General features: G+C 34.3%; 2 protein-coding genes across 3 annotated transcripts; both read right to left on the reverse strand.

Annotated features, from left to right (window-relative positions):
- Positions 1 to 1,456: 1,456 nt before the first annotated feature.
- On the reverse strand, positions 1,457 to 8,737 carry LOC122601951 (myosin-11). Of its 2 annotated transcripts, none has more exons than XM_043774679.1 (14): positions 8,272 to 8,737; positions 7,505 to 7,689; positions 7,320 to 7,423; positions 7,155 to 7,235; positions 6,593 to 6,696; positions 6,420 to 6,506; positions 6,083 to 6,285; positions 5,020 to 5,221; positions 4,894 to 4,944; positions 4,699 to 4,797; positions 4,520 to 4,579; positions 4,019 to 4,140; positions 2,189 to 3,289; positions 1,457 to 1,738 (listed from the first exon to the last, which is right to left on the reverse strand). In XM_043774679.1, exons 1-13 carry the CDS (start codon positions 8,521 to 8,523, stop codon positions 2,215 to 2,217), a joined length of 2,625 nt encoding a protein of 874 aa, XP_043630614.1. In that variant the 5' UTR covers positions 8,524 to 8,737; the 3' UTR covers positions 1,457 to 1,738; positions 2,189 to 2,214. The 2 variants fall into 2 exon arrangements, with proteins under 2 accessions (XP_043630614.1, XP_043630613.1); XM_043774678.1 differs by having other exon boundaries at positions 4,019 to 4,143.
- Positions 8,738 to 13,872: 5,135 nt separating this feature from the next.
- LOC122600608 (peptidyl-prolyl cis-trans isomerase CYP18-1) lies at positions 13,873 to 17,202 on the reverse strand. The gene is made up of 5 exons (XM_043773354.1): positions 17,082 to 17,202; positions 16,905 to 16,979; positions 16,564 to 16,725; positions 14,814 to 14,972; positions 13,873 to 14,153 (listed from the first exon to the last, which is right to left on the reverse strand). Exons 1-5 carry the CDS (start codon positions 17,082 to 17,084, stop codon positions 14,070 to 14,072), a joined length of 483 nt encoding a protein of 160 aa, XP_043629289.1. The 5' UTR covers positions 17,085 to 17,202; the 3' UTR covers positions 13,873 to 14,069.
- Positions 17,203 to 18,028: the final 826 nt, after the last annotated feature.

Consider the following 18,028-nt stretch of genomic DNA (forward strand, 5'->3'; position numbering starts at 1 on the left):
TCAAACCAAAAAGGATTGAAACTCTAAATTAAACCAAAGTGATGAGAACCATTCCAATCATTTTTTTCCTCCTATTTTCCCCCCTAATTTTGTTTTTGTTGCTTTTCCTTTGTTCCCTGTTGATCCTTCTCGTCCTCCTTTTTTCCTTGCGTTTTTTCCTTCTTCTGAACTTTCTCCATCCTTTTTCTCTAGTGGTTTCTTGAAGGAATGTTTGTTCTCTGCCTTTCGGTGCACGGTTCCTTTTGGTGTTGGTATTGCACGAGGTGACGATATTAGGTTATATTAAAAATTTTCATTTCCAAGGAGGTCAAAATCACCCTCCACTAAACATTTCATCTTTATGATGCGCTCACATGCCCAATTTATATCAGTACTTAGCAGACCCTTAAAATGTGCACTATTTCGTATATCCCACATCTTTTATATAAGTTTGTCTTTAAATTCTAAACTCTTGCCATCAAGGTAAGTATCTCTGCTCCACAATGAATATGTATCCCACATGTGAAAGTGAGGAGCTACATATTCTCCATACATGTCAAGGATCATCTTTTTACCTTTCATAACATCATCAAAGCCCTCCGCAACCCAATCGTTGCGGGCAGCTTCGGCTATTAGTATTATGAACATCTCTAGCTTCACTCTTAATTCCTTAGATTCTTTTTTTGTCAGCTTATCTTTATCAAGTTTTTCCAAGAGTTCAATGATTCTTTTGAATGCTTCCTCCAGTTTATTATAACAATAAGGTCACATTTTACTCCATTGTCCGCTAGATGAGAAGGTGATTATGTTTTGTTGTACATACATTTACTAGACGTTCATGGAAAATCCAAAAGGTAAAGAACTTTCATTTGTTTTGTGTAAATAAACCAGTTAGCTATATCAAAGAACAAGATTAGTTTCCAAGATCAACATTTAGGTATTCTTAAAATTTATAGCATTGTCACTAGGTTATACGAGTAATATTGTGTGAGAGGCTAGCCGGACAAGATGCATATGTAACTCTTAGCTTACAAATTTACTTTGTATAGTACTTTTTTGTCATTTTAAGTTTGTAATTTACAGCTATAACTATCGTACCAAACACTTTTAAAAAATATGAGGCATAGCTAAACGCTTTCATAAAAAGCTACAGCTTACCGCTCAAACTAAAAACTACAGCTTACAACTACAGCTAACAGCTACCGCTACTTTTAACAAACACACCCGTAAAATCTATTTTATAAACACTACACAAAACACCCGTAGTCATTTCATAAATACACATTTTCATCATGTCAAGAAACTCACAACTTTTTATTCAAAACGTCTATACATCATTAACACATAATTTAGCGTTACACATGATAGCTGAATTTTTTTTGCGTGCCATCCATAGACAAGGAATAGCAAATTCATTGGGAAAACATAAATAAAAATGAAAGCAATTTAAAATAGTAGACGACTGAAAACAAGAATGTAAAGCTGAATTTAATCTCTCTACAGAAAAGAAAAATGAAGCATAAGAGTCGGTTCCAAACATGTACACAGACCCATGCAATCGATACATTTTCAATTGCTCACTAAAGCTGAATTTTTTCTACCTTTCCTATTTACAAGAAAACTAATTACAAACAATAATAGCTAACCTAAAAAAATGATCTCTCAATTTCACAATGTACAGAAACAAACTCCTAGAAATATCATAAACCCTCGTGAACTTGTTGTCACACATATGCTTTCTTCGCTTGATTTATCAGATCTGTTGCATTTCATGAATAGATTAGTACTCCAGCAAGCAATTCAAAGCATGCGGTTTATTTGTAGCTAAACTCAAATAAAACCATTAAATCCTCCCAAGAAACAAGCCAACCCAATTATTTGATTCATAATCAAACCGAACATCTTGGAACGATCCAACTTAATCTGGTGGTTTAACCAGTCAGTGCACATGCACATTTTTTAACTTTGCATAACATTAGCCAGGTTATTAACTTAATAATATAACTTTCTTTAAGTAGAAAGAATTAAGACGTAAGCATTTGATTGCATGTTACAAGACTTCAAACCTGTTCCATCCATTTGCCCTATTTCACTTTTCGTCTTAATTTCTTTCCCTTCCTTTTATATCTTACTCATTTAAAATGTTGACAAACTTAGACAGCCTGAGCTGACTCCTTAAATAGATCGGCTGTATCTAGTTTAAGCATACCTCTAGACGAATCCACTGATTGAGTTCTACCCAGAATCTTGCTGAGTTGTTTCCTCGTCGTCATCATCATCCTCATCAACAGCTTCAGTTGCTCTATGATCATTATCTAACGCGTTATTATTAACTTCGGTCTCCCCATCAGATTCGCCATCATTCTCAGTGCAATCTTCTGTGTCTGAGTTAGATTCAATGCCCTTTTCACTATCACTCTCTATAACACCACCAAATTCCCCCTTCATCTGTGGGGCAAGGATCCCTATCATTTTAGTAAGTTTTTCATGCTCAGGATTCCTCCCGACACCGGTTTGGCTCTCAGCTGCCACACTTGCAGAATCATGCAAAACCCCACCACCACCACAGATGCCGCCACCGACACCACCACCACCACTCCCAGGAGACTCATTCTCTCCATGGCATGATGGAGCCGTACTGCAAGCCCAGCTCCCAGCAACTTCAGAAGCCAATAGATCACCTGTTCTAATGATGTCTCCAGCTTCTGCATCTTCTTCAATAGGGTCCTTTGATTGGTGTAAATTCTCGCCCTCGTCAGGTTCAACTATTTCCATCTCTACATCATCATCAATCATCATTGTATCATCACCCAACTTGTTCAAATCAATATTTTGGTCAAGCCCCTGGGTCTCAGTTTCCATAACTTGTTCAGTTTCAATTGCTGCCGTATTTCCACCCTCAATATCCGATCCAAACGCTCCCTTAGCACCAGGTTCAACATTGGTAAACTCTGCTTCTTGGGTTTCTTCACAAGTTTCTTGATTTCTAGCATCACATTCATGCTTTTCAGTTACACTGGCTTCATCACTTGATGTTTCGGCCCGACTTCTGACTCGCCTTTTAGTTGAAGTAGTTGAATCTGCCGCCTTCATGTCTCCACTGCATTGAGACCCAACTGTTTCTTTAGTTTGGTGAAGAGAATCAGTCTGATTGTGGTTATCAATGTTCGGATTGATATCAACTGATATGTTCTCATAATTCTCTTCATCTTCTAGTGTTTTCTGCATAGACTTTAACTGTTCCTGCTGCTTCGCAAATAAACTAGAGATCTCCTCTGTTGTTGAATAGAATGCCCGGAGCTGAGTTTCCCTGCATACTAACAGTGTAGAATAAACAACCGAGGACCCTAGAATAAATAAATAAATAAAACGCCAAAAAGGATCAAATCCTCACATGCTAAGAACCATTTTACATGTGCATACCATATTCTTAAGGTAAAGGCAACAGCTTAGTAGAAAACTAAGTTCCATGAGATTCGACCTCGATTCCTGTTTTATTAAGGCACCAAAAATGGGCGGGTCAGCCCAGTTCGGTTGAATGGACCCATAATACTTTTCGTAGATACAATTAGAAGATTTCAAATCAGATCAAAAAATTATATTATTTCAAAGATGATTTTATTATAAAAATAAAATGAAATCAGAAGGTTTTATACATTAAAAATAATACTTTGACCCTATTTGACCAGCTTCCTTTTTAGCTTCATTTATTTGTTTTACCCACTTGACCAGTTAAAATTAAAAGATAAACCAATCATTTGAACATTATAAATGGGTCAAGATTGCCACCTCCACCAATTCAGGATATGCTTTTAACTGTTCTAGTCATTATATCATAATCATATACAAGGATCACTTATTTTGTTTATTGACCTCAATTTAACAGTTTACCTAAATACAACCCACTAAATTATAGCCCAGTCTACAGTTCTAGCTTTCATGGTTTGTGCAAAGCATGTACCACCATGAAACTTTATAGTCCAAAATTCCAGAATGCCACAGAATATGATTAATCCTAATAAGAGTTTGAATTTCTTACCGAAGCATTATCCTCTCCCGCGCAGCTTTGTGCCTACGTTTTTCAAAGTCAAGGTCCCGCATTGCAGCACTAATCTCAAGTTCAAGAGCAGAAACCTTGGCCCAGGCTTCTTCCCTAGCCGCCTTCTAACAAAAAGAAGAAACCTCAGTTCAAGATTTCAAACCAGGAAAAATTAGCATAAATTGCAAATAACATCTAGCTAGTATGAGCATTTAAAAAGATTGACTCAAAAAATGAAACATCTCCAAGTTTAAAAAGATTGAAACATCAGTAGGTGGGATAACTAAAATCTAGAATGACTCAAAAACAAATTTATGAGGCATCATTTGGTACATATGCAAGCAATAAGAAAGTAACGGAACAATTTATCGCATAGAAGACATGTATCATATGAATCATATGCTAAACTTAGGTTCTTGGAGGTGTCAACTAGAAGCACTGAAGCATAAAGAAAAAAACCTATGAAGATAATAGAGATGAATTATGCACATCAATCCCTACCTTTTCGCTTTCAAGTTCTTCTCTCAATCTGCTTGTTTCATGCTCAAGCTCTTGTACCTTCTGAAAATGCATAATAATAGAACGTATAATCATAAACTACTTCATAAACAGAAAACAAATTTATTAAGATACTCAATGAGAAGTTACTGCTTAAAAACATTTCCAGGAGATGTACGTACTTCCTTGGCGATGGATAAAATCCGTTGCTCTTGAGAAAGCTGGGACCCAAGCTGGCGGACCTTATTTTCTGACGCAACCAATTTCTGTCTCGTGTCTTCCTGTTGGAAAAAAACAAAGAATTATAAAGGATTCAGTATTGCAAAAGTAGCTAATCAATGCTGCCATCATAGTACAAGGTGATGGTGTAAATTTACCAATTTGGATCTCAAAGTCTCCACCAATAAACACCTTTCTTTTTCTGATTCCTGAAAAAACCAAAGATGTTTAATATGCATCTGCACATAACAAAAAAAGATCATCAGATAGAACCATTCCCAGACCTGAAGCTTATTAATAATTTCCTGCTGCTCATTTTCTCGTCTAAGAGACGCATCTGAAAGCCGCTTCAATTCCTCCTGAGCTTCTGCTTTAACCCGTTGTACTGAGGCTGTCAAGTTCGACATGGCCTTTTCGCGATCCTCTTTTCTTTGTTCCCTCTCTTCATCTAGTAGAGCTTTAAGTTCAGTTATGGATGCGTTCTGGCTGAAAAATAGAACAGAAGAAAATTTAATATGTATTTTGAACCTTTAAGGCTTTAACGTATTTGTAAAAGTTATTTAGATTATGCAACATAGGAACTCATTATATCAACGTAACGGTCACTTTGGCTCCACATTCAAGGGAACAAATAATCGGTAGGATTTTAGCAAGAACATGAGTTCTTACTTCTTTCAGAAGGCAAAACGGGTTATTCCAAGATAGGATGAAGACAAAGACTACATAAAGTCACAAGTTAAATTCACATCAACTATAATGAACTCTCATTAGAGTTTGCAGAAAGTGTTGAGCCAATATTAGGTCCCAGAAACACAAATAGCAATCTCCAATGCCATCTTACTACAGATTAAAGAAACACTTCTATTGTATACTTGCATCAACAAAAGATTCTAGTGTGAGCATTTAAACTAAAAATTATGTTGTTTACCAGAATTTCCATTTATATTATATATTAGATATAATCATCACAGCTTGACCATCCCTATTTTTTATTTGCGTATGTTGATAACTAATGAGACATCAAATATTCTACTACTGTTTTTGTTTTCAGCAAATAGGCCACTTAGATTAAAAATGTATTGATATACCTTTCTAAACAACATCAATAGGATATATATAACTGATTATATGTTTGCCTTTTCAACCAAAAGGACTCGTAGAAATTTCATTGTGTTCAAAACCCATAATTCTTCATAATAAAGAAAACTTTCAAGTCGAACACATTAGAAACTGGTGCAAGTTAGGTGACAAGCACAAAAGATTCACATTCGGACCCTCATTGAACTTTTAACTTTTTGCCGCTACATAGCCTGTTAAATGACTGCCTCACAGGGAGAACCCACTCACCTACGCATTATTTCATTTGCTTCTGTACAGGACTGCATGGATGCTTTAAGTCTTTCATTAAGGTCCACTATAGCATGCTTTTGCTCAGAAGTTATTTTATTGACTTCTACTAATTCTTTCTGTTTTGCTTCAAAAAGATCATGCATCTCCTTTAGCTCATCAGTGTAAGTATTTGAAATAGACTCCTTCAACTTTTTCTTTTCCTGAAATTGTGAACAATCGCAGTCAATTGGAAATTAACAACACTGCTATCACCTAGTTCCAACCCACAGAAAAACACATTTGTAGGTAAAGAGAGATATGAAGCATTAAAAACCAACAAGTATGCCGAACATACAATTTCATGAAGCTCGGTAGCTGCACGGTGTTCATTACGTAATTGGTCAATGGTGGTAACTTGATCTTCCAATTGTTTCCTTAATTCCTACATATAGAATAAAAGCTACAAATCTAAAGATATAGTTCATTAATAATTGTTTGAAATGAAATATAGTTAAGAAATAAGAATACCGTATTTGACCGCTGAAGGCTACGGAAATCATCAAGAGATATAGGACCTTCGGAAGCACCAATACCAATTCCTCTTAGCCTCTTGTTTTCAGAGCCAAATTCATCTTTGTGCCACCCAAAAGAAAAAGGATTCAGTTTTCAGAAATACATATGTATCGTTAAAAACAACAAGAAACTTGAGAATAAAAATACAAGCAGTCACAGTCTCAGATACCAATGTTGAGCTTTCATTTTGTAACACCCATCTAAAGCTGCTTGATGTTAGCAGATTTATAATATATTTAAACCGACGTTGAAACAATGAATAACACATCAATGGCAAAACAATCAAGTGCTATTAGATAATGCCGTTCGAAAGCTTACAGCTAATCTACAAAACATGCGACTTTCATAGTGTAAATAGAGAACACACTGGCTTACGGGGTGTGGTTTTTAGATAATATAACATACTAGTATCATTCCATTTATATAAGCTATAGACGCGAGGATCATTTTAATTGAGTTAATAAACAGAAAATGATAATTACTATATCATAAAACAAGGCAATAAGTACGCACACACCTCCTTTCCTTTTCAGAGGTGGGTTTTCTGTCCCTGAAGCAGGCTTAAGAACTTCTCGAAACACAAACGCAAAAGCAAGTTCTGTAATCATGAGCATATAATTTCTTTAGCTAAAGCATAATACTCAAAAGACCCAAAACAAAGCAAAATAGGGAAAGAGTTTACCATGTTGAGCAGGTGCTGCAAATGATATGATATCTCCATGATGTAATTTGGATTCAGGGGTGTTTTTATTTAACTTTTCTGAATTAAGATATGTTCCATTTGTGCTGCAGAAGTGTAAAACACGTCAAAACTTCATACTCAAAAGTTCATCACATAAACTTCAATTGTTTATAAAGACTGACAACCTAGTATCTCTCAAGAAGCCGCAAAAAGAGTGTCTGGATTGACCCTCTGCATCTTCGGTAGTAACTTTCTTCCTATAAATTTTGCAATGATGTTGACTAATTTGATTCGAAAAAATCTGAAAACGTGCATCAGCAACAGCTCGGCCAATGATATGCTCATCACTAGTCAAAAGCATATTTATCCCCTGGTTTATCAACACAATTATCAGTGTAACCTCATTAACTTATGTGCAATTGCTAATATATCTATATACTAACATAAAAGGCATTCTCCAAGTTAAGATTAAAGAAGCATATCACCCCCTCTCTTCTGCCCAATAAAAAAAGGTGACACGTCACGCTCACTTCCCTACCGAAATAGAAAATTGACGCATTACCCTCTCTCTTACACCGCACATCCCTCTCCTCCAAAAACAGCCAAATTTCATCAAACCCGACAAAGGCCAAAATCAAGAAACCACCATATCAGTAACATCGGGTCGTAAGCATTCTAGCACTGAACAATGCCCCCCCCCCCCCCCCCCCCCCCCCAAAAAAAAAAAAAAAAAAAAATCTAAAAAATCCATCTCAAATCGACACGCAAATCCAATCTTCACAAACCGAACAACATTCTGTATACCTATTATCATCAGAATATCTATCTATCTATCAGAATATATATATACACACCACATTGTCACAACATTAATCAACCAACATATAAAATTATAGAAAACAAATCAACAAACAGTAGTAAAAAAAGAAAAAAGAAAAAAGCGGAAAAAAACCTGACGGCGAAGACGAGCTTTTTTGGAAATAGCAGTAAGAACGCCCCAAACATCAGGATCAGAATACTGCAACGGCTGAGACGCAGTTTTAGCAGCAACTGACAGTATAAAATCCAGATTAGCGGGTGATTTGGTAAGCGAATCGCCGCCATTTCCGGTGATCGGATTATCTTTATTAGGGTTTGAAGAAATTGGTGTAGTTTGAAGATTGTTATTAGTTTCCTCTACTAAATTGTTAGTGGTTGTCTCCATGGCGATTCAATTGAATTGAAAAGGGGGAAATGAAAGAAAGAAAAACCCTAATTAATTGGAGTGGGGTTGTTATTGTGATTTTAGCGCCATAACTATATCTATATTCTATACATACATCCAGGTTATCACTTCACTCTATATAATAATATAGTGTGTACGGGACGCTACTACTGTTGCTAGGAGTATATTCCCTTGTTACTTTTTTTTCACTAATTTGGACTTTGGAGTTTGATTGATTTTGTGACACGGGTTTCCTCACACTAGATATGAATGATCATAGATTGGGTGGGGCGGATAGTTTCAAATCCAAACCAAACCCGACAAAAAAACATATTTATCCGAACCTGAATCGATACCCATCGAGACTCCATCAAAAATAAAATTATGCTTAAAACCTAAAATCGATTGTTATTTTTCAAGAATAATTACCGAACTTTGTATGTTTTAAGTATATTACATATTTCAACTAATCACATATAAATATATGGGTATATATTAGCTGCTCTCCGGTGTAGCTTACTAACTATCTAAAAATAATATTTGACACAATCACAAATTGACTAATTGTTAGCCAACATAAATATCTCCAATCTAATTACTTCTGTTTCTTATTTTAACTAAACAATTTATGGAGTCACTTTTTTATTTTGCTTCCCGCTAAAAAATGAAGTTTATCCTCCTAAATCTTTAAGACTCTTATGGGAGTCCCTTGTTAGATTTAATAATTCATAGTGATTGTTCCAGCGTATGAGTTCTTAAATCTATTATAGGTATGATGGTAATGGTATGTGACAGAATCTAACTTGAATGGGATTTTGCTCCAGACATGATTCAATCATAAGCTTGTTTGATTGTTTTGTATTTTAAGTTAATGGTTTGATACTTTTATGAGCATGTATAGTGACTGTTCCTTTTTATGATGTAATCTTTTTAATTTTATCATAATAATTATGAATGATTCTTAATTCAATACATCAGTGTTGTTATGAATAGAATATATGTTATGAATTTAATATAAACAAATCAGTAAGTGAGCATAGCTTTTATAGTTTACCGTTAAAACCAAAAATCACTTTTTAACCCATATGTGCAGCTAGTAGCTCGGGGTAGGAGTAGCTATGTTAAGCCCTAAGTATATATATATATATATATATATATATATATATATATATTATATATATATATATATAGGGGTGAGATATTTTGAGACCACCTCTTATTTTAGGACCAACTAGGATCATTGATTTTTGTAAACCATCATCATCTACTAAGATATACAATACTTTTTTGTAAAAACACTAAGACTTTCCGGCGACGGTCCCACAGAAAAATCATGTGTAAGTTAACTTAACTTAAGTTAACTTACACATGATTTTTCTGTGGGACCGTCGCCGGAAAGTCTTAGTGTTTTTACAAAAAAGTATTGTATATCATAGTAGATCATGATGGTGGTGTGTAACTTACGAAAATCAATGGTCTTTTTTTGAACTTTTTTTTGGTTGGTTTCAAATTATCTTTCCCCTATATATATATATATATATATATATATATATATATATATATAGGGGGGATGAGAATATAAGGCTGTTAGTTACCTAAGCTTAAATGTCGGACACTCACATATTAATTTTTTAAACCATAAAAATCATGAGGTCCAAACATTTATTTATTAAACAATAAATAATAAAATATTAATATGTGAGGGGTTCCACAACGGTACGGGCGTTGCCCTACATCCGTTCTAAAGTTGATATACGGTGATTTTCATGATGCACGGCGATTATCACTGAAGACAAAACCTATTGTTTTATTTGCATTACTTTAATAATTGTTTTATTTTACCTAAAATATATATATATATATATATATATATAGGAAATATATATATATATATATATATATATATATATATATATATATATATATATGTGGGAAAAGTGAGTATAAGGCTGTCCAGCATCTAAGCTTAGGTGTGGAACCCCTCACATACAAATTTTTTAATATTTCTTGATTAATGAATAAATGCTTGGGCCGCCATTAAGGCTGGCATAACAGGTCACACGAAACCTGTTAAGACACGAACTTGTTAAGGTCAAACACGAACACGACCTGTTAACTAATCGTGTCATTTTTTTCAAACACGAACACGACACGAAAATTAACAGGTGCACCTGTTAAGACCTGTTAAGGAACCTGTTAACATGTATATTATAGAATTTTTGACTAATATTGAAAAAAAACCCTTAAGGATACAAAAATTCTTACAAATTCCAACTATTATATAACGACAATAATCCTTACATTACAAAAGTTCATAAAATCTTACCTTATAAAAATCATAATATCAATTATTGGTATTATATATATAATCTTAACATGTCTTAACATGTCCTAACAGGTCCGGATCTGTTAAGACACGAATCTTAACAGGTCTGGACCTTTAAGACACGAAACCTGTTAAGGTCAAACACGAAACCTGTTAAAAGCAGGTCGTGTCGTGTCGTGTTAACAGGTTCCGTGTCAAAATTGCCAGCCTTAGCCGCCATGAATTTTATGGATTAAAAAAACAGTATGTGAGTGTTCCACACCTAAGCTTAGGTACCCAACAGCCTTATATTCCCATCCCCATATATATATATATATATTAATATCAAGCTCAAGATATTCTCATCTAATATCAGGTTTTTCGATCAATAAATCTCACATTTGAGTGTAACCATAAATGTGTATTTATTTAAGTTCTTCTTATGCTATATTTGAGTGAGTTTCCCCTTCAAATATTTAAGCAAATAAGGGTTTTTTATTTAGAGACTTAATTTAAAGATTTATTCAACGATGAGTTATCTAGCTCAGAACAAATTAAAATAATGTTTTCTTTTAAAAGGTTGTGTTTCCTTTGGTTGATCGGTTTATAGTGTGAGAAATTTTATTATTGTTAGTGTTATACCCGGCCGTTGGCTGTGGATAACAATCTTAAAACACAAATTTGGTGACGAAGTAAAAAAAAAATTACAAACTTGTTTGGAAGATAAAAATAAAAGGGAGATTTACATATATAAATCTCATTTTTAAGATATAATTACATATCTATCTGATCGTGTATACATATCCATAAGACTAAAACATGTATATTGAAGCATTAAAGCACTGGATAATAGCAACTAACAAAGGATGGATGGGACTTCAGACATAGGTACTCGAGTTACAGGCATGAGGTATAACGAGCTTAAAGGAACTTAAGAGGGGCTCGAGATGGACAAAGACAGGGGAGCTCGAGATAAGTAGGAAGGCTCGAGACAAGAATAATAGAAACAAGATTTGATACCAGAGGCATGCCCTAGATATAAGAACATGAGAGACGACCTATTCGACTTATATATAAGTAATGAGAGGCTCGACCTATACAAATAAAGAGGGCTCGACTTGTATAAATAAAGAGGAGCTCGACTTACAGGGAGATGCAAACAAGGACTCGAGATGCAGGGGCTCGAGATAACATCTCCTTACTCGAGCTACTATGCGGCGAGGTATAGAAGGAATGGATCGGCTTTATTTAACCTAATGGGCCGAGTTGCAGCTCCTATTCTATGCTAAAACTCACTTGCTCGAGATAACAATACTCGAGATGGCAATGCTCGAAATATATATATTTATTTTCAGAAGATTAGAAAGCTCGACTTACATAAATTAGAGATAGGAAGGGCTACTCGAGATAGGAAAGGCTCGAGGTATGCTATGGATGTGTGGGGCTCGAGATATAACAAGCAAGGCCAAGAAACCCTTGCTAGGGTATATATACAACTAATTATATCTAATGGGCTGGACTATTTAAAATAAGTATGGGTTTGACCTCGTCCTAATACCAGGATCTCGAGTAACATATGCCAGAGCTCGAGCTATGACCTCCTTTGCTCGTCTATCAGGTGCTCGAGTAGCATAGCATGAGGTGCTCGAGCAATGCTAAATGGAGCTAGGCATCAATTTTTGTATCTAATAATACATGGGCCGGCCTGATTCTCTTTAGTGGGTCTATATAGGCCGAAATGAGTTATGAACTTATATTACTAGAAAATGTTTTCTCTTGTTCGAATGCATATCCATATATACTACTTATATATTTTAGTTATGCAGCTTGACAGGCATGAGCTAAATATATATATTATATATATATATATATATATATATATATTTACATGCTACAGTCTTTACGACAGAAAGGAAACTGACAACATTAGAATCCTTGAAAATGTTTGTCACCCTTCCAAATATACTTCTATAAAAGCTCAATTCAATGCTTGTCAACGCACACATTCAATTCACATTCCATACTTACAATCAGTCAAGATTCAATCATAGCAGTTAAATTCGATATCATATTTATTACTAATCATTCCACCTTAAACTCGTCAAGAGTTTGTTAGGTTTGCACTGATTTATCAGGAGAGTAATGATTGTGTAATAACGTCACTGAGCCCAATTAATTTAGGTTCAAACACTATCCAAAACATGCTTTAAAAGCATTGTATTTATGTATTAAAAACTTACAGGTTGAATAAATATGTAATTATGTCTCTTAATTAGGTTATATATGTAAATTTTCCAAAATAAAAAGATAAAAACTTTGACGATGAAAAAAAAAAAAACACTAAAATTGTAGCACCATTAGTCCTAATCATTTTTTAGTAATGGCTAATCGTTTTTAATCTAGCATGGAACTATGTATTTTGGAAGTATATTTGTTTTCAAACTGTATATTTTGGAAGTATGCTGGTTTTGAAACTATGTATTTTGGGTGTGTTAATGTCATTTGGTATTATGCGTCATCAGTTATGTTTATGATAATTGATTCTTCATCAGCACTTCAGCAGGTTTCTCTTTGTATTTGGAAGAAATGAGAAATTGTATATCATCTTGAAGCTGACTAAGTAAAATGAAAACAAGAATTTCATATCATATTCAGGAGATACTTCAGAGCTAAATAAAAGTGTGTTGCTTTGGCTTTTCTTGGCCGCTGCTTGCTTGCAGTTATTGCCTGTAAATCTCAAATATCCAAAAGCCATTATATATACTCTAAATGCATAATATTCAAACATGCTCTAAATATTTTATAATTTTTATTACCAAAGCTTATTATTTTGAGCACTATAACTTGTAACAATAATTTACGGTACTTAGCTCACTCAACGTTTGTGGTTATGAGAGTGCCTAAAGTTGAACCCACAACCTCGTGCTATTTGTGATAAAGATGCTCCCACCCATTACCTATTGAACTAAAGTGTCATACGACTAAAAGGTTACGGTTTCAAATTTTGGTTGATGTAACGTGTAACATAATGGTGCATGCACAAATACGCATAAAATGAGATGAAAGTAATCATATCCCAGATTCTAAAAGTATGAGTAGCAAGTAAACATCAACTACTTAAATACATAATTTTGTTCAAGTCGTAGATGGTGATGGATCTCTACCAATACATACATGCCAATTTCTGGACCATAATTGTGAACGTGCAAAGGTAAAGAGATCACATGCATCTATCCAAAGATTAGCCAGCAAGTGGGTTAGCATGAATTGTTATACGATTAATCCTGATTTCTGCCAGCGGCCGGTCCCCAGATCCTGTTGGAGTCTGCACAAAGAGCAAGTTTAATATGGTGTAATCATGTTTAAAACTGGTATAGATAACTATGCTACCATTACAAGCATTCACATAAAATCAGAACTAGGGGTGTGCAGGTTCAACAAATGAACCTGTCAAAACCATAGGAACGCGTCTGACATAACACACGGCAATGAAAATCTTCACTAGGTTTTGATAAGAAAAGCTATTATTCCAGACTAATATGGGGTAAGGTTTTAGCTAGAGCTCGTTATACCCAGACATATAATATGTCCCATATGGCCATATGTATACAGAAACAATTACTCTTGACCACTTGTATATTTAACATTTCATACCCCTCAATTCAGAACTAAACAAAAACCAAACACAAGTTGATGTGTGATTCAATGTTTAATGAAGTTAAATGCTTGTAAAATATCATTTGAGCTGCTAAATGTCTAGGATATCAATCAAATCCAGCATGTCATCAAATGATCATTATGTTTCATGAAAACTGTCTATTCTGATCTAAAGTAAATATCTTCAATGACCTTATGTGAAACACCTTACAAAAAGGCAATAAAATAATAAGCTAGGTAAACACATTTTCACATATATCAGATGCATTTATCCAAAATGGTTAACTGCGCAACTACGTAGAAAACGCAAAGATATAAGTGAGGCTACCTTTTCCATGAGATCAAGAACTTCAAACCCATGAATCACTTTGCCAAAGATAGTATATAATCCATTGAGATGTGGTTGTTTAGCATAAGTGATGAAAAACTGGCTCCCATTTGTGTTGGCCCCACTATTAGCCATTGAGAGCACACCTCTGGCATTGTGCTGAATAAAGAGCAAAAAGAGTAATTGATAAAACGAAAATTAAAACAGCCAGAAGCATATATAAAACTTATGATGGCGTATAACAACTTAAATCTTGCAAGTAGAGGATACATATACAAGGGCCTAGCTTCATGACTGCAAAGGTTCCAACCCACAACATATATGCCATAGTGTTGTATTTATTATACATATAACTTGTTTAGTAGAGCAGAAGCAAACCATTTTCGGGAACTTAACATACCAGTTACTAGCCACCAATTGACTTTCTTTGCAAATTATTTTTCACAATCGATTCACAATATTTTTTTTTATCAAGTGTTTTATATGAGAACTTCATCTAACTAATCTTTTACAACATTATATGATGTATACAGCTTTTTTTGTTAAAAACATGTGTAGTTAACAATAACTTGAGCTATTTTCATGTACTTTCTATATCAAAGATTTAAGTATATCATAGATGGTCTTTTTTTTTTCTTTTTCTTTTTTTTTTTTGAAAAAAAGAAACCAATTGGGTTGGATCAGTGGTTGGAGCCCTTGCCTTTGGAGAGATTGTGGGTTCGATCCTCATGCCCAGCAAGGCTGGAAGTCCTTTTCTACCTTTGGTAGAACCTGGAAGCAGCCTCTCTACCTTTGGTAGGGGTAAGGCTGTCTATATATCAAACCCCCCCCCCTCCACCGACGGTTTTGGGACCCAAAACCCGTGGAAGACGGCACTGGGAGTTACTTTACTTTTTATAGATGGTCTTTTTTTTTCTTAGTGATGTAAATTAGCAGTTTTGTTGCTTACTGAATTTTATTAATGTTGTATCAATCTATTTTGTTTATAAACCTGTGATACACGATGTTGTAATTGGTTAGTACGTTTTAGACAGATTTCATTTATATGAAAGAAGTGCCTAGGATAAAATTTTCTTGTTATTTCCTTTTGGCCTATGGGAACCCCCCCACAGGCAAAATCCTGGCTACACAATCTATATATGTATATTATATGTACCAGTTCAAGCCAAGTCAGCTAACTAATAGTGGCAACATGGGTGGGTCAAACGGGATGGGTTATGGATCAAACAGATCAGGTCCATTTGACGTGAAACAAATTAGTCCAAATTTCATTCCATAGATAGTCCATGTGTCAAATTTAATACACTTGGGATGACATTTGACCAATTCTTCGTTTAGCTATATCTATTTTACCCACTATAGATAAAACATAACCAAAACCGACACATTCATAGGCAAAACCAGACAAATTGCCAAATCTACGTATAATCATCAACATATCATTCTTCACACTGAGTAGCCTATCAATGTGCTTAGGCTGTATCAACCAAGTGCTAGTCGGCATGAGGCACATACTAATAGTGCATTATTAGGTACTAGTTATTGCCATGTGTTCAAAAACTTGCACAATTCGAGTGCTAAATGTCTAAATATACGAGCATAATAAATAAAACCTCTTATTAATGTAGCCAAACAATAGAAATTTCAAAGACATATTAACAATAGAATGCCATATCTCAAAGGAAAAATCTGTACTAAACACAATATAAAACGGGCAATCAGAAAATCGGAGCAACAGTTTAGATGTTACCTTGAGAGACTCGCGTATCTCATCGTTGAACTTTTTGCCCCAAATACTTGTCCCGCCTTTGCCGGTCCCTGTAGGATCCCCACCTTGGATCATAAACCCCTTTATGTTTCTGTGGAAAATAGTCCCATCATAGTATCCACTTGCACATAATGCAAGAAAATTCTGTTCCCATAAAAATATGTATCAGATATCCATCCATCCATCATAATATTATATACTATTATCATTACAAGTCAAAGATTTATTATATATATATATATATATAATATATATATATATATATATATATATATAGTATCTATAAAAAATTCCAAAAACCTAGATTGTTGATAAAAGCTAACCTCAGATGCTTTAGGTACTTCATCACAGGAGATTTCGCACTTGATATCGCCTAGATTGGTGTGCAGCGTAACTGACTATATATAGAAAGAAAAAAACCCAAAAAGAAGAACATATATTAATGATGCAGATCAAGTGCTCGACTAAATGCGTAAGAGAAACAAGACACCGAAACTTACCATCTTAACTACGGCTTCAAATAGTCAAGTAAAAACGTGAGGGTTTTGGATTTCTGGCTCTTGGGGGTTTTCTTCTCTATCCAAAATCTGATACGTATATAATTGTATAAATATTTTGGACTATAGAATAGAATTCACAATAACTAGTTACGTCACTCGAGCTTCGCCCAGTAAGTAACGTTATTTTCAAAAACCTTATACATGCGGAAGATACACTCGTTTATTTTTTCGTTTAATTGCATGTCCGAAAATGTATGATCGTGTACAAACGTAAAATATAGTAATCATTTACATAATCAATTCTATTAATAGTTGAAGGAAAAAAATTGAATTATATAACTAACTATATATGTTTAATTGAAAAGGAAAATGTGGCAAAACGGAAAAAAAGAATGAAAACGCACTAAAACTATACTATTATATGTGAATTATGAAAAGAAATGGAAAATATCATATAAATAATTGTAGAAATGGTACAAAATAGAAAGAAAGATGAACGCAAATACCATATTAACTTTGTACAATATATTGTAAAAAGCCAAAAACAACTTAAAGAACAGACTACACCCATTTGAAAAAAGACTTAACTCTTAGTTAGAAAAAAGGACCTCATTTCCATCCGTTATTGTTACTTGTTAGAAACTCAAAAAAGAAGTTAACGGCCATTAAAAAAGAGGACTACTGTTGCAAGATATTAAACAACAGGGACTAATAATGCTGAAAAATTCGTTAAATACTCAAGCAGAAGTTAACGGCCGTAAAAAAAGAGGACTATTGTTGCAAACTATTAAACGGAAGGACTGATGTTGCTGAAAGAGTGTGGCGCACGGAAACCCATGCACGGGATTTATATATATATAGAGAATACTTATTTTTATTCTTTTAAAACCAATTGTTTGCTCTTTTTTATAACCTTACCTTATTATTATTTTCGGTACATCGAGCGT

This window comes from Erigeron canadensis, chromosome 5, assembly GCF_010389155.1.
Source record: "Erigeron canadensis isolate Cc75 chromosome 5, C_canadensis_v1, whole genome shotgun sequence".
NCBI classification, from domain to species: Eukaryota; Viridiplantae; Streptophyta; class Magnoliopsida; order Asterales; family Asteraceae; genus Erigeron; species Erigeron canadensis.